At 46.0% G+C, this 25,451-nt stretch overlaps 1 protein-coding gene and 1 long non-coding RNA gene across 8 annotated transcripts in view; one reads left to right on the top strand and one right to left on the bottom strand.

The window, feature by feature from the left end:
* The window catches only part of TMEM266 (transmembrane protein 266), a 111,655-nt gene that overhangs the window by 50,676 nt on the left and 35,528 nt on the right, over positions 1-25,451 (bottom strand). For 2 of the 7 annotated variants that reach the window (XM_081293040.1, XM_081293042.1), the window contains exons 2-3: positions 17,799-17,932; positions 14,360-14,548 (exon numbers count right to left, since the gene is read on the bottom strand). In XM_081293040.1, coding sequence (XP_081149166.1) covers positions 14,360-14,548; positions 17,799-17,836 — 227 coding nt within the window. In that variant the 5' untranslated portion in view covers positions 17,837-17,932. Of the gene's footprint in view, positions 1-14,359; positions 14,549-17,798; positions 17,933-25,451 lie in introns of those variants that run through there. The other 5 variants (XM_081293043.1, XM_081293044.1, XM_081293041.1 and 2 more) reach the window with 4 other exon arrangements.
* LOC308648394 overlaps positions 492-25,451 on the top strand; it is a 55,652-nt gene continuing 30,692 nt past the window's right edge. Inside the window, exon 1 of the long non-coding RNA XR_014021813.1 lies at positions 492-3,900. This is a non-coding gene — a long non-coding RNA (uncharacterized lncRNA). The remainder of the gene's footprint in view (positions 3,901-25,451) is intronic.

Here is a 25,451-nt window from a genome sequence, read left to right as displayed (position 1 = left end):
TCGACAGGTAATGGAGGAAGGCAAGGAGGTTGTTTTGGACAGGCGGGAGGTTGATGTGGACCTCCATATGGCCCAAGAGCATGGGGCAAGGGATGAGGAGACTAGCCAGGTCAGAAGAGATGGCTTCTCTTGAGGAATAAGTGGAAAATGGGGAGAAAGTTCAGTGGGGGCAGACCGTGAAGACCATGGATGCCACAAGTGCCCCTTCATGGATTTCAGAGCACCACAGAGGCACCTTTCCATTTTTTTGTAGGCACCCAGGGCCAACCCACAAGCTAGAGGCTACCAGGCAGGCCCCACACAATGAAACCTCAGGGAGATCAGCAGGGTTGCCAGATCAAACACAGGCCATCCAGTGAAATTCAAATTTCAGATAAATAATGAGCAATATCCTAGTATGTCCCAAACATTACAGAGGATACATTATACTAAAAAATTATCTGCTGTCTATCTCAAATTCAAAATTTAACTAGGCATCCTGTATCCTTACTTGTGAGATCTTGCAGGTCTAAACTCGGAGCCAAGCATCTCAAGGGGGCCCGGTGAGGATGGCTGTGATGTGGTCAGAGAAATGCAGGAGCAGCCTTGGACACAAGAAGGAGCCAGGTGAGAAGGCCGCCTGACCCAGATGGGCAGGAGGGCGGGACTCAGACAGGGAAACCTCCACTGTGCATTCAGAGGGACATCCGCGCGCCCGCCTGCTGGAGGCCCCCAGAAGCCGAAGGCTGCTGCCCACAGGAGCAATTGCCACACAAAGATCCCTTGAAGGTTAAGGTCTCTGGGACTCTCATCACTGCCCTCCTCACCTCCGGATCCATCCCACCTGTCTCACTCCCCTGCTTCTTTTCCCACCATGTGACATTCCTGCCACCCCCTCGTCCCTATTTTCATCTTTCACACCTCTCACCTGCCCAGCCTCCCAGCTGCCTCAGCACCCCTGCAACTTTCTTTCCTCCCAGCCCCAGTCTATGAATCCTCTCCATGGCCACCGGCGCCGTCTTTTCCAGGGCCTGAAGAGACCTAGCTCCAACCCCACATCCTCCCTGAGACCCACCACAATGTTGGTGGCCCCTAAGACTGATGCCATTTCATTGTCATTTGAAACTGGAGCCAATCTGTAAATAGAAAGGGCAGTTATGAAGGCTGTGTGCCCAGGGGTGTCCCCTCTGGGCAGGGAGCCTCCTCACGGTCAACAGGTACAGTCAAATGTCTGCCCACCCTGTACCGTGTGCATCCAATGAGTGTGGGGTGCTCCCCGGAGAGACAGCCCCTTCTACCCTGAGAGGGGAGGCCCACAGGGAGAAGGGAATGAAGGGAACCCCAGCAACGTGACTTGAATCTTCACCCACTGCTGTGGGAGGGAAAGGCTGCTTTGTGCTGCTGTTTAAAATGTGTAAAGGTTGATTCTCTTCTTTTTAGGGTGTTTGAACTCAGGGGCACTTGACCATTGAGCCACATCCCCAGCCCTATTTTATATTTTATTTAGAGATAGGGTCTTACTGAATTGCTAAGCACCTTGCTTTTGAAGAGGCTGGCTTTGAACTCACCATACTCCTGCCTCAGCCTCCCAAGCCGCTGAGAAATACAGGTATGCGCCACTGTGCCCGGCAACTTGCCTCTTCTTTTGACAGATCTTTCTTTTTCTGAGCTGGAGTCTCTCTGTGTTGCCCAGGCTGATGATCTCCAATTCCTGGGTTTAAACTACTGTCCTGCCTCAGCCTTCCTTGTAGCTGGGACTGCAAGAGGCCCAACCCCCAACTTGAGATGCAGACAGGTATCTATTGTCACCTGTGGCCTAAAGTTAGCCAATGGCTGGCCTGGCTCTGAAATCTAAGCCAGGTAGAAGACCAGGCAGATAGCATGATTTACAGGCATGCTGGACACCCACCTGGTGCTAGGTGGCACTGTGAGCAAAACAGGGAACCCCCCACTCCCCGACTTTGGGCAGTTTGCACACTAGTGGAAGAGAGTCCAACAGTAAATGGAACAAGTTACAGCATGCTACAAGGAGATAGACACTGTAGGGAAAAGGCCAGAGATGGATTAGGAGGGATTAGGATGGTGAAGGGTGAGCTGACATTTTAAATAAGGTGGTCAGGGTAGGCCTCATTGAGAAAGTGACATTTGAGGAAGTTGAAGGGAGTGAGGCCTGCAAACAATTGGGGGGCAATCCAGGCATGGTCGGATTGTACATTTAATAAAAACTGTAATTGGTCAAATTCTACTCAGCCCCCCAAATACCTTCAGCACCAGAAGGACAGGAGACAGGAGTTGGGATGTGGGAAAGGACAGCAGTGGGTGTAGCTTACCAACCATTTACCCCTCAGGGCAGATGTGCTGGTGTTGCCAATGCTCTTGGCACAACCAACACAGCACCCCAGGAATCGCAAGGCAGCTACAAAATTGAGACTTACTGCTCTGGTCCTGCTCTTTCACTCCTATGCCATCTCAATTGGGCACCCACCATGAGCTTGGCCTTCAGCTACCAGTCGCTACCGAGCCAGTGTGATGGTCAGTTTACAGAGGCCCCTTTGCTACTCAACTTCTAGGGGATGCCATTTACATCACTTCTGTGTGGCCCTCCTTCTTCCCAGTGACAGCAGTGGACTCCACTGAAGCAGATGAGAGAGGTCTGCCTGGCAAGGAAGCCATAGTAATGGTATCAAGGGATCAGTATCTGGTGAGGATGGCTGCCTTGGGCAGGGAGGCAGGGAGGTATAGGGGTGGGTGGGAGCATGGATCTGCATCCAGGTCAGTGATTCTCAGCCTGGGATGCAATTAGAACCACCAAGAGAGCTATAAAAATCCCAGTGTCCAGGCTGCACACCACACCCCTTCAACCACCACCTCCAGGCTAGGACCCAGGCTTCAGTGGTATGTAACCTCCTCAGGTGATTCCAATGTGCAGTTGAGATGGAGAACCACTGTCCTGGGTCGTGACACTCTTGGGAACCATGGACCAGAGCCATCAGCATCACCTGGGATCTCATTGGAACTCCAGAAACTCAGCCCTCCCCTATGCCCACTGAATTAGGGAGTGCATTTTAGTGAGATCCCTGGTGGTATAGGTGAGAAACACTGCTTTATGGGGCAAGAGGTGATAGGTATCTTAGAAGGTGAACAATGTATGGCAAAGGGGGTTTAGGAGCAGGAGAGATGAAATGGCAGGGATCCAGTGAGCTCAAGGGTTGGGAAGCATCGACCTTGCACTGGGGGCCAGGCGAAGCAGGCAGGCTATGTGGATAGCTGTGAAGGGGTTGGGATGGGGACAAAATAGGCTCAGGGCTTTGAGCTTCTTTTTGAATAGCAGAGATGGGGGCAGAGCTACACTACTGCTATAGGGACATGGACCCCAAGGCCCTAGGACAGAGCCCCTAGTATAGATGGAGTTTTGCTTGAGTGGTGGGGCTGAAGCTGCGCATTTTCTGGCTGACTCCATATTTGGAAATCCCAAGCTGCTAATAAAATTTCCTCTAAAACTCAAATGACTCAGACATTCCTAGGAGACTGTGTTTTAGTAGCAAAACAAAATGTGTCCAGTTCCCAAAGATCCCTGAGTGGCTTACTAATGACTCAAGGGCCTTAATGGGCCACAGGGGTAATCAGCATCGACTGTTTAATTAGAGAAGGTGCTTGCCTCTATCTGAGGCATGTAGCACATGGAGGGCTGGCTCTCAGGGTCGTGTCATTCCTGAAATCACCACCAGAGGGCGGGTGTCTCCCTCTTTTCCATCTTGGTGCTGCAACAGCGAGGGGACCGCTTTGGGGACGGCTGGGGCTGCCAAACTCTGCAAATACCAACAACCAGATGGCTTTGCCTGGCAGGAGGACACATATTCTACCTTGAGGTTCTGCCAGTAACTCCTGAGTCCTCAGGGGAATCCTGGGGCGGAAGGGGAGGTAAGCATCTTTGCTGTTCCTGCTTTATATTCTTAGGCATTTGGATAAAAGTTTAAGAGAACAAACTCTAGAATATGAAAATGGACTTTGGCAAATTTCTGATGGTGTTTTTAGGGGCGATAAAGCCACAGGAGCAGCCTGAGAGGAGGTGGCTCAGGTCACTGCTACATTGGGCAGTGTTCCCAAGCCTGGCACTAAAAAAGGCCCATCCTGAAAGGTGAAGGAGAACCATGTGGCATGGGATGGCAAGGGCTTGGCTTGCTCCTGCAGCGCCCAGTCTCCCCCACCCCACAGTCCACTGTGCACTCAGGCTGCTATGGCTATCAGACTGGCTGGGGATAGAAGAATGCACGATGGGGCAGGGGTGGCTGCACTAATTCTCCTGGCCTGGAATTTGGGGAGGGGCTGGAGTATACTGTGTATAATTATAACAGGTGCACAGACTCCTTGAATCTCACAGATAGGTCATCTAAGGAGACCTGGGCTCCTGATTAAAATCCCATGGTTGGGTGGTCTGAGGCTCCTCCTGCTCTATGTGCTCCAACTCTATGATGCTCAGCACCTGTGTGCTGGGTGCCTTGCCAGACTTGGTGTTGGTTTTGATCATCAACAGCACATCCTGCCCCCCCCTTTACTTTACTGTGTATACTCCAGCTGAGTAAAATAATGTCAGAAAATCTAATTTTTTTCATTGACATGGGCTTCATTTTTATTGATTTAATTGGCACTTACATGGTACATCCTATGCACCAGGAGCTGTTCTGCACACTTACAAATGTTATTTCAGTTGTTCAAGAAGCAAGTCCTTCAACTTTCTTCTCTGGTGGGGAAGAGCTAGGCTTTTTCTCGCTTGGTTTCTGGGGGCAACTAGTGTCTACAAATCACAGCCTCACATTGACTGAACGCTGAGTGCAGTCTTTTTTTTTTAAACTAATGTATTAGTTGTTGATGGACCTTTATTTTATTCATTTATTTATATGCAGTGCTGAGAATCAAACCCAGTGCCTCACATATGCCAGGCAAGTGCTCTACCACTGAGCCACAACTTCATCCCCTGAGTGTGATCTTTGAGTCTTAGTTTCCTAATCTCCAAGGTGGAGATCTCTGCCTTTTCAGGGGTGTAGTGAAAGTTTAAAATATTAAAAAGAGCATATGTAAAGCATACACATTGCTTACCATGCACATCTATAACAATGATGGTTCAAATACAGGTACATTAAAAACGAATCTAATTATCTAACCCTGGGTAGTTTCAACAACCATTCTATTCCACATCTAGTTATTACGTGCCCACTGAATGCTAGGCACTGCGCTGGGCACATGAGGCAGAGAGGGCCTTTGTCTCCATGGAGGCTACAGCCTTGTAAGTGAACTCAGCCTGTGCAAGGAGCTCCTAGCCTTAGACCATGTGAGAAAGCAAAAACAACAAGCAAAAACATCCATAAAACCACCAAGGGAGAGAAAAGCAGGTGAAGGATGACCTATTACAACCACCTACCTAATACTTACAGGGACACCCTTTTACTGAATATGTGAAATGATTACTGGAACTTCTTCCTCCCTTTCTCAGGGAGACTAAAAAGAAAAGCACCACTGAGCTTTTCCTTTGTCCCTGTACCCATTTCTAAGATATCTAGAATTAGATTAGCTACCCAGAGTTAGATAATCAGTCCCCTTTCCTGTACCTGACTCATCATTGTTGGAGATATGTGCGGTAAGCAACATGTTATGCATTAATACATGCAAGCCACAGCAGCGCACATAGACCCAGGAACATGAGCACACAGCATTCTTCACGAAAGTACTCTCGGGGTGGAGGTGAGAGGTGACTCTCCCTGCCCTCTGGGGAACTAAATAAATTGCAGTTCTCAGGCAGACAGCTTCTGTTCCACAGTCGGAGCTAAAGGTTAGCCCCAATGCCATGGGGAGGAGGGAAAGGGACGGTGTGCAGCTGGGGTCGCCAGAGCCTGGCATTTGCTTGTCCCAGAATCTCACATGTTTTGCATCCTCAGAAATGTCAATTCTGGGAAAGACAGCAGGGTGTGGTGGCAAGAGCTCAGGGTTAGGAGGCAGGAACTATCACTCCACTTGGCAAGCTATTAACCTTCCAGCCCTCCTGGGAGGGAGTACAATGGCCAACATACACCATGAACTGGCTGTTCCTACCCAAGGGACCACAGGCGTCATCCACACATTTCTGAAGGGCTGCCATCTAGGTAGGATGTGGTCAAGAAATGGTTTCCCAGTTACTTGGCAAGGGGTTCAAGCTTGACTCAGGGGAGTGAGTGGGGTACTGCTGGACCAAGGGCCCATGAGGCCTCCTTTAACCCCTGGAATCCTCAATTCTGGGAACTGACCACAAGAATCTCCTTTGGGCTGTGCTTTGCAGGCAGGGCTGCCTGGTGAGGCTGCTTCCTAACTTAGTAGAGGTGACTTAGAAGTTGGCTGGAGCTTTCCAGCACACCCCTCTTCTCCACTGTGGAGCTCTCTGGGTTGGCTGTGGTTCTGCAAATCCTGGGTTGGCCATGTTCTCCCTCCTTCTCTTTGAAATCTGGATCCCAAGCACCTTCCAGGATGATTGGGGGGTGGGTGTCATTTTATCTCAGGTGCCATTAACTCTAGTGCCATTAACTCTGCTCATTTTCCTTGGGGAACCTGGCCTTACAATAAACTTTAAACTTTTCTCCCCTCCCTGTGGGCACCATGCACCACCCCCAGGTATCTGAGGCACTCTGCCGCCATCTAGTGGTCTCCCATGGCTGTCATGCATATGCGTAGGTGGCCATGGGTGGATATTTTGCTGAGAAATCAGGTATCTGAACTTATCGCCCTTTTCATGGGTCTTTAGGGTTCCTGGACTACAGGAAAATGAAATAGCATGCATTCACCAGGAAAATATTCTGATCTGAATTAAGCCTGTATTCACTGGTTGGGGTTTTGAGAGCTCTGGTGAAAGCCTGAGTCTTCTAAAATTATAAAGAGGGTCATGGATTTGCAAGGTCAGCTTGGGGACGGGGCAGCTGGTACACTAGAAGGGTGGTGTTTTCTTATAGACAAGTCTCACTGCATTAATAAAGTGGATTAATGAAGCTCTAACAGTCTTCACAAACCACGTGATGCAGAACTTCTGGACTTCCCATTCCCATGATCGTGGCTGGGTGAACTGTTAACCCTGAACCCCCAAAGGATTTTCCTTCTTCTAACAGGATGCTACTCTTACTAAGTGAAGCTGGCATGTTCTGTGGCAAATACTATTTCTTTTAGATTTTGTGGAGGGGGTGTGGAGTTAGCAAGGATGCTCAGAGTGAGTGCGGCCATCATGTCCTTCTTGACATCTGGGCATGAGAAGCCTGGTCCCTCCCATGTGGCTCTTCCTCTTACCAGCAGTCACCTCTCTCTGAGGGCACCTGACTCCCCCTTCTGTCTTCTGATCCTTATCTTTACCCAGCCCCACCCACTCACTCACTCATTCATAACAGGCTCAGTGTTCCAGCCCCTGGCCCAGTACTGGAGACAGACTTGGAAAGAGAGGAGGGGCTCAGGGTTGTTTCTGGGCATGGTGAAAATGAAGGCGAAGGACTGTGGGAGCACTGAGGTGGGGGCCCCCCGAGGCTGCGGGGGTGGGGGATGGGAGACTTTCTGGGAGGACCTGGTCCTTAAGCAAGACACTCTGGGAAGAGAGGGAGATATTTTGGGCCATGGCTTCACAGGCTGCTCCCCCTCCCTTTTCTTTGCCCCCAGCCTTTGCTTGCTGGCATATCTAAAATTACTTCAGTCCTTATTTAGAGATGTTTGCTATATTGGATCGTCTTATTTTTCTAACCTGACATCTCAAAAATATTCCTGTGCCCCCCTTATGTTGTCTTCCTCTTACTGTGAAATTTTGGCAGACATGTGCTGTTGGCATCATCTCTAAGTAACAGCACCCCTTTTGGCCTACCCAAGACCTGTACTTCCTCCAGCCTTCTGCTGTCTGGGAGTCCAGCCCTTACCTCTTTTAGGACCCAGTCCTGAACACTAGGAGAGAAATAATCACTTCACTAAATGTGGAAGAGCCTTCATTTCTTACTTTAATTTTGGACAAAGACTACTCCACAAACTCTTCCTTCACCCTCTCCACTCCCTTGTTTCACCAAAAAGAGCCCTGTCCCTCTACGTGACCAGGGCCTCATTTGTAGAAGGGGATGATGACTCTGCCTTGCACCACCTTCCTCTACACATGCGCAGTCACAGTGTCTCTCCTGTTGGGCTGCAGGCCTCTCTAGGGTAGAACTCTAGGCTTCTCTGAATTTTCTCTTTTGTGGCTTCTCGTCTTGCCCAGACCCAGCAAACCAACCATGCCTTCAGTGTCTTGTAGTTGGTTAAGAGAACATGGAAGTTCCAGTGTATGCCATGAGTTAGCTTCTTAGAAACTCAGTATCCCTCTTCCAAAGGTAGACAGTGTTTGCTGAGAATGGTTCTGTACCTCACTTTCCCACCACTGAATGGAGTGGTGTTCAATGCCAAAGAATGAGACCAAGGAATAAGGGGCTCTGGTTATGTGCAAACAGAAAGCTTCAGGATTGTCCACCAGGACAAGGACAGGTCAAATTGCACTGGGGTGAAAGAATCAAGATGACCGTTATTGAAGTCTAAGAGGGAGATTTTTCCCAAACTAAAAAAAATGACATGAAATTAAGGTTGAATTCTGAACTGAAAGCTAATAATGGAGAGTTGGCTCTCTTAAAGGATGTGATGCATGATGGGTGATTCCACACTAGTGCTGTCCCACTGGGGTAACTGCAATATATACTGGGAAATGGCACTGTTCAAAGGGTAGGCCTGATTGGCCTGTGGACTTCCCCATATCCCTTGTCATGAGACTCAGTTCTAGCCAATGAGACGTGAGGTGAAAGTGGCCAGAGGCTTCTGGGAAAGTTCTTTGTACTCTTAAAAAAATGATGGGCATCTGTCTTGCCGGATGTGAATGAGGAAAGATGTGGCCTAATTACGACAGGCAGCCCTCTAACAAACCTCAAGGGCACCTTACAGTGTCAAGAAGCCAGTGCTGTTGAGTGAGGAAAGGAATCCCACCCTTGTTGACACTGGCAAGTTGTTGGACCAACCTCAGAGCTGCTCAGAGCTGGCTCTAGACTCCATGTTACATGGTCTAGTGAATTTGTTACGCACAGTCCAAGACAACTGCATGATAGAGTTACTTATCTTTTGTGGAAGAATCTTTGGTTCAGTGAAGTGATATTATGGCAGTAAGGTAACAGAATGTGGGGCATGAGGGAGAAGAAACTGAGCTGGTCTCATGTTATGGATGCAGCCGGGCTTCATGACAGCCTCAGCTGGGGTCAGACACCCCCTCTGCTCCCCGTCTCCCCCTCTGCTGAGTGTCTCTTTACCCCTGTGGACATGCATGGAGGTTTTGTTATCACTATTGAGGGAGGGAGGCACTTGGTTGGGGGGACACAAATAGGAAGGGAAAGGAAGATGGCGGAGCCGGCCTGATGCGCCAGCACAGTGGATTGAACTGGACTGAATTAGAGTCCTGGATCTAGAGAGGTAATGGCCAGAAGCATAAAGGACCAGAGCCAAGGCCATAAGCAGCACATCAACAGCACTGTGTAGAGCTGGGCTGGGGAAAAACTTTTCTGGCTCACCCCGCATGCAGCCCATATTGCACTGGCTTTTGGTTCCCAAAGCTGCTGGACTTGGCACTAGCATTTCTATAATGGATGCCATCGGCAGTTATAGCTTCATGGGTACTAGAATGAGGATGAAAGGAGCCAGAGCAGAGGAGGAAAACAAAATCCAGGGCTGGCTGTAAGTGGCAGGCTTCACACAGCTCTGGTGTGTCTTGGAGGACACTGGTTCCTGTCAAGGCAAGAAGGAGGGTTTGGGTCTTTGTAAGTGACCATTGTATTTGCACGTGTGGCTCGCTTTGGTGATAATGGGTTGGTGAGGCCAGGCAATATCTAGGTTCCACTGGCTGGAGCCGTACATTCTGGGGATAAAACAGTCCCATTTGGGGCACACTGGGTTTGAGATGGCCAGAACAGGTGAGTTGTGGCTCCTTGGGCTGGATTTGAGGGCTGCCACAGAAAAGGCTATTTTTAGCAATGACTTAGGTGGAGACAAGAACAGTTCTCCTCTCACACATGCAGGCAACTTGGAGGCACCAGGGCAGATAATTGTGTGGAAGCTTGTCAGGAGTCTAAGGTGTTGTTAGGATCCCCATGAAGATGTTCAGGAGCCTAGGTGGATATATGTCAGGCGTTTGAGCGAGAGATTCAGGCTAGAGGTACGGCTTTGAACATCACCAGCTGAAGGATTTAATTTAAGTTATGGGAATGGATGAAATTACCCAGTGTGCAGAGTAAGTAGAGTGGAAATGGCCAAAGGCAGAAAATGGAGAACCCCAACATTTACAGAACATGCAGAGGAAAAACAATTTTAAAAAGGCCTAAAAGGAACAGTCAGGGGAGGAGGAAGAAAGTCCGGAGGGTTTATATGTGATGGCAGACAAGGAAGACTGCTTCAAGAGGGAGGCAGGGGCTGCCAGTTTCAAACGCTAGACAGAGGACAGTATCAGGATCCTAGCAGCAAAGAGGCAGTTGCTGTCCTTGAGGGGGACAGTTTCCAGGGCATGGATAAGGCTGAAGCTGGACTGCAGCAGACTGATAGATGGGAGGAGAGAGAGGGTTCTTGGCAGGTGCCAATAAGGCTTCTAAGAAGTTTGACTGCAAAGACAAGGAGGGGTGGTGGTGGACAATGGGGACGTGGGGTCAAGGGAGGACATGAGGGCCTTGAATGTGTGGTGAGACAGGGAGAGGCTATAGCTGATGGAACAAGGTTCCCCAGAAGGCGGAGGGGTGAAATCAGAGCTCAGCAGCTGAGACTGGGCCTGGAAGGGAGAGCCTGGGGGCTGCGGTGCAGCCCACGTGAGAGAGGAAGGAGGAGAGGGGGTCATCTGCTGGAGAAAAGATAGGATTGAGGAAAATGGAAGCAATGAGCTGCTGGGGACTGTCCAGGACCAGGGAGGAGGACTGTCAGGCATGACTGAAAAATCAAGCGGAGGCTGGAGACCCTGAGTCTGGGAGGAGCCAATTAGTACTGTTGTCTGACTCTCCTCCCTGGGCCCGGAGCAGCCTGACAGCACAGGTGACCAGGTGGACGGCAGACAGTGCTACAGTGTAGTGCTGCTAGGTGGACATGTCAGAAAGACAGAGGGTTCCTGGGCAGGTCAAGGAGCTGGACCCAGGCGGCTCTCCACCTGTGCCTCGGGGCTTAGCCTGAGTCAGGAGGACTGTTCCTTCCACTCACCTCCCAGGCTCTCAGGGAAATGCTCTTACAAGCACACCAAAGCAACTCATATGCATTAGGGTGGCTGCTACCATCCCCCCAAAACAGAGAATAACAGGTGTTAGTGAAGCTATAGGAAAATGGAATGCTTGTGCACAGTTGGTGCAAAGGTAGAATGGTACAGTCACATGGTGGACAGCCTGGCAGACTCTCAGACATTAAAAGCACAATCACCACATGATCCAGCAATCCACTTCTGGGTATGTATCCCAAAGAATCAAAAGCAAGGTTGCAAAGATGCTTGCTCATTTGTTCATAGCAGCATTGTTCACAATAGCCAAAATCTAGACGCAACCCACATGTCCACTGGCAGATGAACTGATAAGCAGACTGTGATATAGACAGACAATAGAATATTATTTGGCCCTAAAAAGGAAAGACATTCTTATATGTGCCTATAACTCAGATGAATTCTGAGGGCTTTATTCTCAGTGACATAAGCCACTCACAAATAGGCGTATATTATATGATTTCACTTATGTGAGGTACCTGGAGTAGTCAAAATCAAAGACAGAAGGAAGAATGGTGGGGGGAAGGGAATTGTTTAATGGGTACAGAGTTCTGGAGACAGATGGCAGTGATCATCATGTGGCACTGTGAAGACACTGAATCATACACTGAAGATGGTTAAGATCATAAATGGTATGTTATGTGTATTTAACCACAGTTTGAAAAAAATGCTTTTTTGGGAAAAAAACAACAACAAACACACTAAGAAGTTCAAGGTATTCATTCAACAGAGCAGCCTGGCAGTGGTATCTCATGGTCAGTGGAGGGTGCCCACAGCCATAGGAGTGACAGGTAAAGGGACAAGTGATAAATGGAAAAGCCCAGTGTGTTGGCCTAGATCAGGAGCCAGGAGATGGGGCTGTCCCTGTCTCTGTGTGATCTTGAGCAGGCTCCTTGCACTCTGGCCCAGTATCCTGTTAGGATGCTTAGAACATTCACCTTGCGAAGGTCTCCCCCAGCTCTAACTGTCTAAAACTTCAAAGCACTGACTGTCACTGAGCCCAAGAGACGTGAGTGCAGAGCAGCTGAGTCCCTGGGCACCTTCTCCGTGGTGTCCCTGAGAGCTTTTCATTTAAAATAGAAAAGATACATTCCTATCTAGAGCACTCCCCTTAGCAGGAAGAAGGGTTACGGAGGAGGAAGAGGCTTAACGGAGCTCAGCACTGTCAATACAGACCCTTCGTTTTGGTTTACATTGCTTTGGAAAGGGCCAAGCTGGAAATTTGGGAAAACCCCAGGAAACGTGGCACCAGCCAAGATTGTGAGGAGAGGCACTGTCCCTGCACAGTGTGCTCTTGTGCCTCTGTCCTGTGCCAGCTCTTCCTTCCTCCAGGAGGCCCTGTGGCTGCCAGTTGAGCCCCTCCATAGGCTGCTTCCTATTGACCCAACAGGAGCAGCTTCCTGGGCACACCTGGAGACCCAAATCAAACCAGGGCCTCTCTGCCTGCAGGCACTTCATTTGTATTCTCCCGCTGATTGGAAGAAAGACTTGCAGGCCCCATTTAAAAGCAAACTGAATGATAGAGCAAGGCCTTTCTGACAGCCTTTTCTTTGAGTTCAGGTGGGGGAGTGGCACACCTCAGTGTGGCATACCTGGGAGGGAGGGGTACACCTACGTGCAGTGACACACACGAGGGGAAGATGTGAACATTGCTCTGAAATACTCATCGGCAGTATTCCTGCCTCTCTCCACGCCCTTTCACTGTTGACTTGGAAAGAGTCTAAGGTACCCTCAAGCCAGGGCCGGGAATGAGTTTTAAGAACATCCATGGCATTCTAGGTGGCTGCACTACCCTGTTTGACCACCAGGGTGCAGTCACACAGAGACTTGCTGGGGGCTCAGAGAAAGACCCAGTGAATTTCAAAAGGAGAGACGGGCCTGGCTGTTGACAAGTGCTGAGCCTACTTCACAAAAGACAGCGCTGCCACCACCAAGCATCCCTCAGCTATCTCCTGCCTGCTTGCCTGTCTTTTTATTCCAAGGTCCTGCTGACTGTATGCACAATACTTGGAAAAATTATATTTTCAGTGAATGCCACTGGGGTATCATTTCTGCAAAAGAAAGTGTACGGTTTCACGATTGTTAGGCAGTTTATCTTGGGACCAGGAGAGCCCCTTCAGGAACGAAGCACAGGGAATCCAAGCTCTTCAAATCTAGCTATAGCTAAGACTTCTTGTTTGCTTCTAAAATACCCACAAACCTTAATTTTGTAATCAAAGCAGCCAGCATGTTCTAAGTTATTTACAGGTATCTGGGAGAGTCGCCCAGAATTGGCTCCTGAGGTCCTCACTGGTGTTTACAATTCTATGTCTAAGAGCTGCAGGGTTGGGCTGGGGAAAGCAATGTTGTGAGCTGCTGTGTGACCCTAGGACTTGTTCCTGCCCTTCTTGGGCCTTCAATTCTTCAACCTGCTACTGCTACCAAACAGGGCATCAAACATCCAGCTGGAACACTCTATCATTGCCCTGCAGAGAGTACATTGGTGAAGACAGATCAGGCTAATGAGAAGTTAATTGGGAAACAACTGATTGACAAGTTAGTATAGGATGATAAGGGCAAACTGTTCTGAATTAGGGACTAACATTTCCTGTTGTTCCTTTCTGGAAAAGGGGGCAGATACTGTCTGCAAGGTCCTAGTTGCATTCTGTTAAATTCCCTTACATGATGAGCATGTTCCTTCATGCAGAGGGCTTTGCTTGATAAAGAGAAGTGCAGTCCAAGTCCATCCTTATGGGCTCTGTGACTTGGGCAAATCCCTCATCCCTGTGGTTCTCCTGTTTCCCAAGTGTACAGAGGGGGAGTTGGATGGGCCATTTAAGGTCCTTCCAGACCTAAGATAGATTTTATTCTCTGAGTTCCAAGCAAAAGACACATAAGACATAAGAGGCTTTCTAGCAACAACAGGTATTTTCTGTGTCCAAAATCTTTTCCTGAGTAAATAATGTCTGAGGAGAAAAAGGGCCAGAGAGGCCTGGTGTGACCCTCTGCTCTCTCACTGTTCAGTATCTCTAATCTCTGTCCCTGGCTCTTGGGAGGGAGCCAAGGACACTCAGGGAGTCACACAGGAGACTCCTCAGCAGGCTCAGCGGCAGCACCTACCCTTCTCTTTGGTACTCTTCATCCAGATTTGACAGGAGCTGCGAGCCGGCCGTGGAGAGGTCGACGGCAGCCAGGGGCAAGTCCCGATAGGCAAATGTCACCAGCTGTGTGGGGGCCATGCTCTTGGTTTCTTCATCTACTTGTTGGGAGATGACCTCAACTTCAGAAATCCCTCCTTCGACAGCAGGCCTGAGTTGGAGAAGAGGAATGACAGGAAAGGTTAGCTTCTAGGACCAAAATACTTTGTCCATTCCAAGAGAGGAGAGCAGGGGTTCCAGAATCTACGCAGTGCTGTTGGAAGGCTGGGGAAGTGCAAGGTTGCCATTCTTCCCACGGGCCACCCAAAGACAGGACAAAGCCCTGACTAGTCCATTTTCTTCACCAGCTGTGAAGAAAGGGAGACGAGAAGAGGAATTGTTCATGTCTGGACACAGGCAGATCTTCTATCATGGGGTGGTAAAGACCTAGATGATAACTCTGCCAACCAGCAAAACCACGGCTCAGACTTCAGGACTCTGAGTCATTACCCTTTATATTGGAATAGTATGTTCTTTTTTTTTTTTAATTATTTTATTGTTGGTTGTTCAAAACATTACATAGTTCTTATTATACCATATTTCACAGATTGATTCAAGTGGGTTATGAACTCTTAAACTATCTTATGGGTTTTTGTGAAGGTCCTTTGAAATGTTTCTATCATCTGTGCCACAACTGGACATACTGCTGGTGGTTGGGACTCTCCTGGAGACCTGGAGGGCCCTTGTAGGCTTTGGGGTGGTGAGGGTGGGAGGGCGTCGGATGACTGGGGGTGCCTGCTGCCTTCCTACCTGAATTGGTCCTACCTTTTAAAGGTTGGGAGTAGGAAGTAGAAGTCGACTGATCAAACGTCTGAGAAACTCTGGGGCTCTGTGGGCACCTCAAAGAACCCACAACTCTGGCATTGCAGGATACCCCAGCCAGGGGCAGCACCACCTCCCAACCCACCAGCAGGTGTCTGGCAATTTGTGAGGCATTTTTTGGCAGTCACTGTTGACATCTGAACAGGGCAGGGATGTTATTAATTCTGCAGTATATTTAACAACTCTGCACCACCCTGACAAACTCTGTTGAGAGATGCTGGACAATTTTGCTTTTACTGCCTGGGTTGCCATTTTGGGTTCCTCCAACACATTCTTGACCCACTTTCATCCTGTAGAATCTGAGGCGTTGGGTCTTGTGCCTCTGGTCAAACAAGAAAGGTTAAAAAGTTAAAAAGTACAGATGAAGAAGTATAAAGATTAAATATTTGAGCCAAGTGCAGTGGTGCATGCCTGTAATCCCAGCAGCTCAGAAGGCTGAGGCAGGAGGATTCAAAGCCACCCTCAGCAACTTAACGAAACCCTGTTGTCTCTAACAAAAAAAAAAAAGCTGGGGGTTAAGCACCACTGGGTTCAATCCCTGGTACCAAAAAAAAAAAAAAAAAAAGAAAGAAAGAAAGAAAGAAAAAGATTAACTATTTGAAGGAACACTAGGGTCAGTGTCCAGGGAAAGGAGGCCAGTTTCAACACTGAGGTGAACAACCCAGGCCGCCCTGCAATATTTCTGGGCTCTGGGGCCAGCCCAAATATCTCCTTCAGTGGGGCTCTTCCTGGGCCTCAGTTTCTCCAACTGAAACATAAGGAGTTGAAATAGAGGCTTCCTAAGAGCCATTCCTCCTTAGTCTGGGATCTGATATGGATAAGAGGAACACACAGCAGGCTGGAGAGCTCTGAGTGACAAGCCCTGTCGCTTGGATGGGGAACTCTAAATTCCAAACTTTTCTAGCAACTGTTGAAACCTAACCAGTGACACCCAGAGGCAGTGATCCAGGAAGTTCAGAGATGAATCTGCCTACTTCTCCTTTTCTTGGATCACCCAGATTAATGGAGGGAAAAATAGGTTTTTTTTTTTTTTTTTATTTGAGTGCCACAGGTAGGCTGCCTACACTACCTGAATTCGCCAAGTAATTCCCAGAGCCCCAATTCTCTTTTGTAAGCCTTATTTAAACCTTTGCTTTTTGCTACCTGTCAAGTGCAGATAATAGTATTCATCACTGTGTGACATTTACAGAATGACTCGAGATCTTTAGGTGGAACAGTCATAGGATGTGCTGCTTCTATGTTTCTCAACAACTGATCTAAAAGCGTGGGTGTTTTATGGGGGGAATCCCACCTCCTCCAGATATTTCCAAAAATGTAGCTGCTGAATTGAAATTGTTCTCTTTTCTTTGAGACTATTGAAGGAAACTATGGATTTTTCAACTGTACAAATAGAACTTTCTGACCAACGAGGTGTTCAAGGAAGGCTAGAGAATTTCTAAGACCAGCAAATTATGGCTCCAAGAAGCATGGAACAAAATTACTTCTGCCTCTTAACTCTCCCACCCTCTGTTCCCAATCTGCCAATAGTCATACTGGACCAGCACCATCTATAGCCCAATGGTCATCTAAGCAGAGAGTATTGAAAGTCCCACAGTTCATGGCCTGAGTATTAAAACTACACCCTGGCCTTGGGTATGAAGTATAGTATGGTGAACAAAATGTGTTAATTCTTTATCCCTCCTTGATTACAGCCCTTTGCCGCATGACTTTACAGTCTGTCTCATCAAAAGGAAGAATAAATTTCCCCAACGTCTTATTCAGTCTTCTATTATGTGACTTGTTTTGACCAATAGTATATTAGCAGACATGATGCCAGTGAGGCATGATAAGGCATTTGTGAATTTCTGCCTGTGCTCTCGCCCCTCCAACATCACTATCAGAGGGTGACCAACCCAGGCTACTGAAAGATGAGTCACCTTGAAGAGTCCAGTCTCACCTAGATCAGCTGACAGCCAGGCCAGCCCCATATCCAAGGGTGAGTCCAAGCAAGATCAGAGCAATTACCCCAGACATGTGCACAATAAGCACCTATTGTTGATTCTACTGAGGTTGGCTGTCCTTCAGATAACAGGTTCATGCTGCAGATGACTGAGTAGCCAGGCCCATAGCTAGAGAGGCCAGGAGAGCGTGGTGTAATAGAAGGAGTGTTATTCTCATCTTAGCATTTTTACCAGTGAGTTGCAAAACACAAAATAAATCACCACCTGGTCACTTACCAAGCTGGTGCTTGGCAAGATAAAGTGGTTGGTCCACATGGTGCCTTAAGTCTGGGGAACTGAAAGCAATTCTCCCTGAAGAGTTCTGAGGCTGGTTTTAAAAACCCTTTCATGATTTCTAAATTTCCTTGAATTCCCATATTGTTAATTCCTTCAATTGCTTCCTAACCTTGTGTTGAGCTGGCTTTTGAAAGGTTTCCCCCATATTTTGTGGCCTCCCATTAAAGCAAATGTATACAGTGGTTGCCTGAGTAGAAGATCCTGGTCTTATGGAGATTTATAGCAACATTTTGGATGCAGAGAGCGGTTCCCAACAGTACTTACTGTGGATCTGTCATGTTGAAAGATGCAGCCAGAGCCATGGGTTTTCTTGGTGTCTAGTGGGGCTCAGCTGTCCTGAAGCCTGCTGTCAGCATTTCCAAGTGTGGGTTCTACAAGACACATACAAATATAGTGCCCTGAAAACAAAAATAGGAACTTATTACCTTCAGATGCCAAATCAAAGTCCTCCTAAGCTCATCTAAAAATGGGAATCCTTAGCACTTTCTCCCATGTAGCACTTTTCTTCATAGTAATGTTGAATAGATTTTTCCAATAACCCTATAGAGGGATAACAATAGCATAATTTTCATTTTTTTTAAGAGATGAGGAAATAGGACCAGACTGACAGAGTGACTTTTCTGTGTTACACAGAGATACAGGAAGAGCCAGGTTAGACCCAGGTTTTCTGGATTCTCATTCTTAGCGCTTTCACTAAGCTGCTATGCTCCCTGCCCCCCAAACCCAGCCTGAGCTGTAGTTCTCTCTATTCTTCTAGATTTTTCTTTCATCTTTTTAGTTGGAACTGCAATGACAAAAGATGCAGAGCAAAGTAGCTAAGAGGACAGACCCTGGAGGCAGACTGCCTAGGGCCAGACCTCACTCCCACTTACCTCTCTGTCCTCAGCTTCCCCAGCTACAAAATGAGGATAATAATAGAACTAACTAAATGAGGCAATGTATGTAAGATACTTAGAACAGTGCCTGGCACATAGTAAGTGCTATATAAGTGCTAGCTTTTAATTATCATAATTCTAACTTTTTATAAATTAAAATTGCAGTCTGTTGAACCTGAGCACATTCCAAAGCATTTGGAGGGCTGAATATAAGATTTCCTCCTAAAAATTTGGCCTAGGTAAACAGAATATTACTTTTCTATCAATGTGACAATGTGACAGTGCTACCCAAAAGTCTTCTGGGAGACAGTACAATTCAGCAGAAAGTACACAGACGCAGACGCACCCTGCTCCTGGGTGATCTTGAACAAGTTATTGGGGGAGGGGGCCAACTCCAATGGGGCCATTCTTTTACAAGTTGCACTCATCTGCAAAGTGAGGCTTCTACAAGAAATCAAGGCAGGATATAACCCACTCTCCCAATCCTGAAGCTCAGTGGGGCGGGGGAGGGAGGGTTCAACTAGGGAGCCCAACGGGGAGGATGGGTATGTCACGTGGGAGGGAAACTGCTCCCACCTTGAGACTTACTGGGGGATGGTGGTTCATGAGCAAAGAGAGGAAGCTCTCTTAAGTTCTGTGTAACTAGGAGAATACGGAGTTCAAGCTAAAAATGCTTCAAAAAATCCTGGAGAAGTTTGACTATAGAGTAAGTGGAAATAGAAGATGGGGAGCTTTTCTATTTGGGAAGAGTACCACCCAGTCCTGGAAACCATCAAATATTGGAGGGAGAAAGCTGGGACAAAGGGTCCAGGACAACACTAGGGAGCATCTGAGCAGATGTTTTGTAGTCACACCTTACAAGGATTTCACTTTGCCTTAGTTACCTTGGTAAGGAGGGTCTAAACAGGAAACAGAATTTCCTCTACAGTATTTAGAATTTTATATTAATTTATAAGTAATTATATAAAGTTCTCCATTCAATAATGAAGATTTAATTAGTCTCAACTTTTTTCCTGTTCTTTTCATAAGTTCTCAAGTTAACAGTCTTGAGCTAGGCATGTTGGCATCTCCCTGTAATCCCAGTGATCACAACCTCCAGGGGTAATCTTACAACCTCCAGTGTAATCTGGAGGTTGCAGCAGGAGGATTACAAGTTCGAGGCCAGCCTTAGCAACTTAGCAAGACCCTAAGCAACTTCGTGAGGCCCTGTCTCCAAGTTAAAAATAAAAAGGTTTGAGGATGTAGCTTGGTGGTTAATCACCTAAACAACAACAACAAAAAAAACCTCCAAATCTTCCTGGTCTAGAGTGATCATGTGATCTGTGTAAACTCTCCTGACAATAAAGTTAGGATGGAGATACTGCAACTGGAAGGTCAGGTGGGCAGTACCTGCTTCCAGAATGGTGTCTTAATAACTTGTATTTTCAAACTAGTGTTGAGATGCTAAAATAAAGTATTAGTGCTATGAAGGATACAGTAGGAGGGTCCTTATGTTCATGGATCATCCAGTATGGCTGGGTAGGCAAGTTTTAAAATACACAAAAATCTAAACTTTTTGCATATACTAACTAGTGAAGACAGGTAAAAATTGATAAATCTATGCATGCAAATAATAAGCATGAGCTACTACACTAACACATTATGGCCAATATAAAATGCATACATAAAGTAGAAATTAATATGATGCAAACCATTTTAATTTTAAGAAGGAAAATGTCAAACATACTATTGTAGAGAGCTGTATAAAGGGCCTTCATTTCCCTCCCTTCTGACTTCAGTTATCAGCTTATGATTGTCTTATTTTCTCTATATCCCCACTTACTCCCTACCACTATTGATTATTTTGAAAGAAATCCTAGATATCATATCATTCATCTGTGTCTGACTATGTAGCTCTAAGGAGAGGGACAAGGGCTATTTTTGAAAGACATACCACAAAATTATCATTGCCCCCAAGTCAACAATATTTTCTCAGTATCATTAAATATCCTTGTTTACATTTCCCTATTTTTTTAAAAAAATTTTTTTAGTTGTAGATGGACACCTTTTTTTTTTTTTTTTTAAATGTGGTGCTGAGGATCAAACCCAGCGCCTCTCACATGCTAGGCAAGCACTCTACCACTGAGCCAAACCCAGCCCACATTTCCCTGGTTTTGCCTATAATTTTTTAGAAGTATGTTAGATCTTTCAGACAGAGTCCACACATTTTGATTGGCTAATGTGACGTAAATCTTATTTAATCTGCAGTTTTCCCCTTCTATCTCATTTCCCCCATGCAGTATATTGGAAAAATGGATCATTTGTGTCACAAAGTTCCCACAGTCTGGGATTGGGGTGATGGTATCCCTTCAGTGGTGTTTGGCATATCCCTCTGTCCCCTACCTATATTTCCTGGAAATGTTGATCAGTCTGTAGACTTTTTAAAAAATATTTATTTTTTTAGTTGTAGCTGGACACAATACCTTTATTTTATTTATTTTTATGTGGTGCTGAGGATCGAACCCAGGGCCTTGAATGTGTTAGGTGAGCACTCTACCACTGAGCCACAACCCCAGCCTAATCTGTAGAATTTAACTAGATTCAAGTTTAAATTTTCTCATAAGGGTGTGTCATAACTTCCAGTAGGTGACATGCCATATCTTCTTGTCTCTATGATATGAACAGCCATTGATGATCTTTTCCTAGATAATTCATTCAAGTTTGCAGAATTGTGCTTTTAAAAATATATTCCCTTTTTCCTTTTTCTTCTCTCTCTCTACCCCATGCAAAATGGTGATATTCTAATTGGATCCCTCTTCATTAATTAGCTTCTATGAAGACAAACTTTGCCTGCTCAACAATTAGATTAGCCTTAGGTACAGTACATATAGGGAAAGGATAAATGCTTAACTTTCCTCTTTCATAATTTGATGCCATCTTATTTAATATTTATTTATTTAGTACCAGGGATTGAACCTGGGGTGCTTAATCACCGAGCTGCATCCCCAGCCTTTTTTATGTTTTATTGTGAAACAGGGTCTCACTAAGTTGCTTAGGGCCTCGATGAGTTGCTGAAATTGGCTTTGAACTTGCGCCCTCCTACCTCAACCTCCTGAGCAGCTAGGAGTATAGAGGGGCTGGCTATACTTTCCTCTTTTTATCTTTTGATTTTAAAAACAATGACTTGGTATCTCGTCATCTTTTGAAGTGATCAGTGAGGTGCTGGTTATTGTCTGGCAGCACCTGGATCCCCTCCCCAACTCTATAGCAGCTGTGGTGGGGGACAGAGGCCCTGAAGGGGAAGCAGTTTCCTGGAAGGGAGAGAGGGGTGTGGGGAAGAGACCCTACACCTCCTTCTTCCCCTTGTTTCCAGGAGAAGGGAAAAGATACGGAGGAGAGAGGGCAAAATTACATTACCAGAGAGTAAGTGCTTCAGCTGGGAGCTTCGATCCTTAACAAGCAGTGCATTTCTAGAAGGCAGAATGCCTGAAGATGGTGGGAATACTTAGCCTGTATGTTATTTTAAAATAATATTTTCCAAACAAAACCACCCCCAAAGCACAAGCCCAGCACAAAGCAGGTGTCGTCTAGCACTCTATAAATGAACATCTGAAGTGCAAACCTGCTGCCTCATAAACCTGGTAAAGGAAGAAGACAAAACCTGCTTTGGATCGACTGCTCTGGCTCTGACGGGTGATAAGGTTGCTTTATCGACTTTAGTAAAGTGACAGCCTCTTCCTCCTGTTGCTCACACGTCTGAGAAGTTTGTTAGTCTTAACCTTCACTAGCACCGTGTTTGCTTGTTGCAGCCAGGTCTGCAAAGTCTCCCCTTCCTGAGCTGGCGTCTCTGGAATTTTAGGGCTAAACAGGGCTGCTGAGACCAAATACTCAATTTCCTCATCTACAGGTGAAAAAAACCTTATGGCAGCTCCTCTGCCTCTGGAGACCCCCATGTCTATTTCTTATCCCTTACTTGAGTGACAGCCCCTTGGTGCATGTGACCTGTTTTCATACTCATTTTGTTGGTTCCCATGTCCGGTTTTACAGACCTTTCGGGAAATATAAATTTATAGGCCACATTGCAGAAATGCTGCAGGTAGAGTCTGAGAAGTCGGTTAGATGCCCCATGTGTTTCTGATGTGCAGCCACTCCACCTTGACCCTCAGATCAGTGGTTCACTGGGGTCCTATCAAAACCTGCTTTGCTCAGTCCACCCATGAAATATCTAATTTAGCATGGCTGGAGTGGGAACCTGGAAGTTTACGTTTCCAACAGATTTCTAGAGGACACTCAGCTGCTGATGCACACACCACACTCATCTCCTGAATCAGTTTGCTCGAGATCAAGTAGGCATTTTTATCTCTCCTTTGCAGATGGACATAACTGATTGCAAAGCTACTCTGGTGAAGTGACCAGCAGAACCTACTCTAGCCAGATGGTAGAACCAGGGAGGCACTGTATCAGCCAGAAAGGCTTTTGTTTATAAGTCATGGAATACCTCCTGTGGCCGAGGCAGTGAAGGCTGTCCTCATTTCTAACAGGGGGGCTGGAGGAAGGTGATTTCAGGACCAGAGCAGTGGATCAACAATACCATGGACCACACTCTTCCCCTCCCCCCCCAACCTTATTGAGGTATGACTGACAAAGAAAAATTGTATAAATTAGGGTGTAAAACATGCAGTTCTGGCAGTGGTGCCAGCCTATAGTCTCAACTACTCAGGAGCTGAGGTGGGAGGATCCCCTGAGCCCAGAAGCTCAAGTTCAATTTGAGTAGCACCCCATCTCAAGAAGACAACAAACCCCCCATATTTTGACATATGTATATATTGTGAAATGAGTATCACTATCTAGCTAGCTATCATCTCTATTACCTCAAAAATTTACTTTTTTTTTAAATGGTGATGAGGACACTTGAGATCTACTCTAATCAAATTTCAAGTACATGACACATTATCATTAGTCATTATTGGTCACCATGATATATACTTCAGGTCTCCAGGACTTATTCATCTTATAACTGAAAATTTGTACCCTTTTATCAACATCTTTTCTTTGGCCTCATCACCAGTCCCTGGTAACCAACATGCACATCTTTGTTCAACATTATTTTTAGATTTCACATGCAAGGGAGATCATGTAGTATTTGGCTTCCTATGCCAGGCATATTTCACTCAGCGTAATGTCTTCAAGTTTCACCTGTCTTGTTGCAAATGGAAAGATTTCCTTCCTTTTTAAGCCTGAATAATATTCCATTTGTGTATACGTGTATGCATCACATTTTCTTATCCATTCATCTGTTGGTGAAGGCTGGATATATATTTGGTTTGGATCTTAAGTGTCCCCCTAAGGCTCATGTGTTGAAGGCTTGATCCTCAGGGTGGTGCTACTGTGAGACTGTGGAGCCTTTAAGAGGTGGGGGCCTAGTGGGAGGGCCCTCAAACGGGGACAGTATGATCCTGGCCTCTTCCTTTTCCTTTTACTGCCTGGCCATGAGGAAAGCCATTTTGCTCCATGATGTGCTCTCGCCACTGCCATTCAGCACCCTATCCAAATGCCTAAAAGCAATGGGTCTGCTTGATCCTGTATTGCAACCTATAAAACAATGAGCCAAAATAAACCTTTTCTCTTTATAAGTTGATTAAAACTAACTCACACAGAGCCTCTCCTTATTTCCATGCCTTGGCTATTGTGAATAACGTTGCAATGAACGTGGGAGTGCAGGTATTGCTTCAAGATCGTGATTTTATTTCCTTTGGAGATGTGTGTGTGTGTGTGTGTGTATGTGCAAAAGTGGAATTGCTGGACAGATGGCAGTTTTATTTTTAATTTCCCTTATTGGTTTTTTCATTCTAGTTGTACTAATATACATATCTATCAACAGTGGACAAAGGTTCCCTTTTTTTCTATATCCTTGCCAACACATATTAATGTTTAAGCTTTTAATTCATTTTGAATAGATTTTTGTGTACAGGATAAGGGTTCAGCTTCATTTTAAAAATTTTTGCATGTGAGTATCCAGTATTCTGAGCACCAGTTATTGAGAATCTATTGTTTGCTTGGCACACTTTATTGAAAATCAGTTGACTATGTATGCACGGATTCATTGCTGCTGGCTATTGTGTCCCACTGATCTCTGTGTTTATTTTTGTACTAGTATCATACTATTTTGATTACAGTAGCTTTGTAATATGATTTGAAATCAGAAAGTATGATGCCTCCAACTTTTATTTTTCCCCACAAAATTGCTTTGGCTATTTGGAGTTTTTTGTGATTCCATGTGTATTTTAGTTTTTTTTTTCTCTCTCTGTTTGTGAAAAAAGCCCCTGGAATTTTGATATGGATTAGGTTGAATGTGTAGATATGACTTTGGGTACTACAGACATTTTAATAATATTCTTCTAATCCATGAACACAAGATACCTTTCCATTTATTTGTGAGTTCTATAATTTCTTTCCATTGATATTTTATAGGTTTCAGTGTACAGAGAACCCAAACTCTTTTTATCCTTCTCTTCTTCTATCTTGTATGTGATGCATTTCTCATGCTTGGTACCCCGTGTTTGCAGAATGGCTACTGTAGCCCCAGCTTTGCACATTCTCATACCAGTTTCCCAAACACAAAGATAATAGGCATTCTCTTTCTAAACTCTCCAGCCAACATCTCCTGATGTTTTCCTGGGCAGAGCTGTGTCACATGGTCACACGGCTGCAAAGGAGACTAGGACACAGGTAGTTGGCCAAAGGGATTAGTAATTCTATGAGAGCCTAAACCAGTCATGACTCATTTTGGGGGGGATGGATATGTTGTTTCCATAAGCATAATCTCAGTTCCCTTAGCAAGGAAAAAGTAGGAAGGAGTTGTTGCATAGGTAATTAGTGTCCATCAGACCCCATTCAGACACTTCCAATATGTTCTGAGACTCAGCTGAATAAGCTTCATATGAGATTGGACAAATGTTGGTGAGTGGCTGGTAGAAAATTTGAAGGATGTGCTCTTAAAAAAAAAAAAAAAACCCTGGGCCATTTTATTTGGAGATTGCATTGCTTGTATGTGAGGTTTAAT

Source organism: Spermophilus citellus (genome assembly GCF_964194105.1).
Source record: "Spermophilus citellus genome assembly, chromosome: 4".
In the NCBI taxonomy this organism is placed as follows: domain Eukaryota; kingdom Metazoa; phylum Chordata; class Mammalia; order Rodentia; family Sciuridae; genus Spermophilus; species Spermophilus citellus.
Note: the sequence above shows the minus strand (reverse complement) of the source record. Positions and strands in the feature narration are given on the sequence as shown.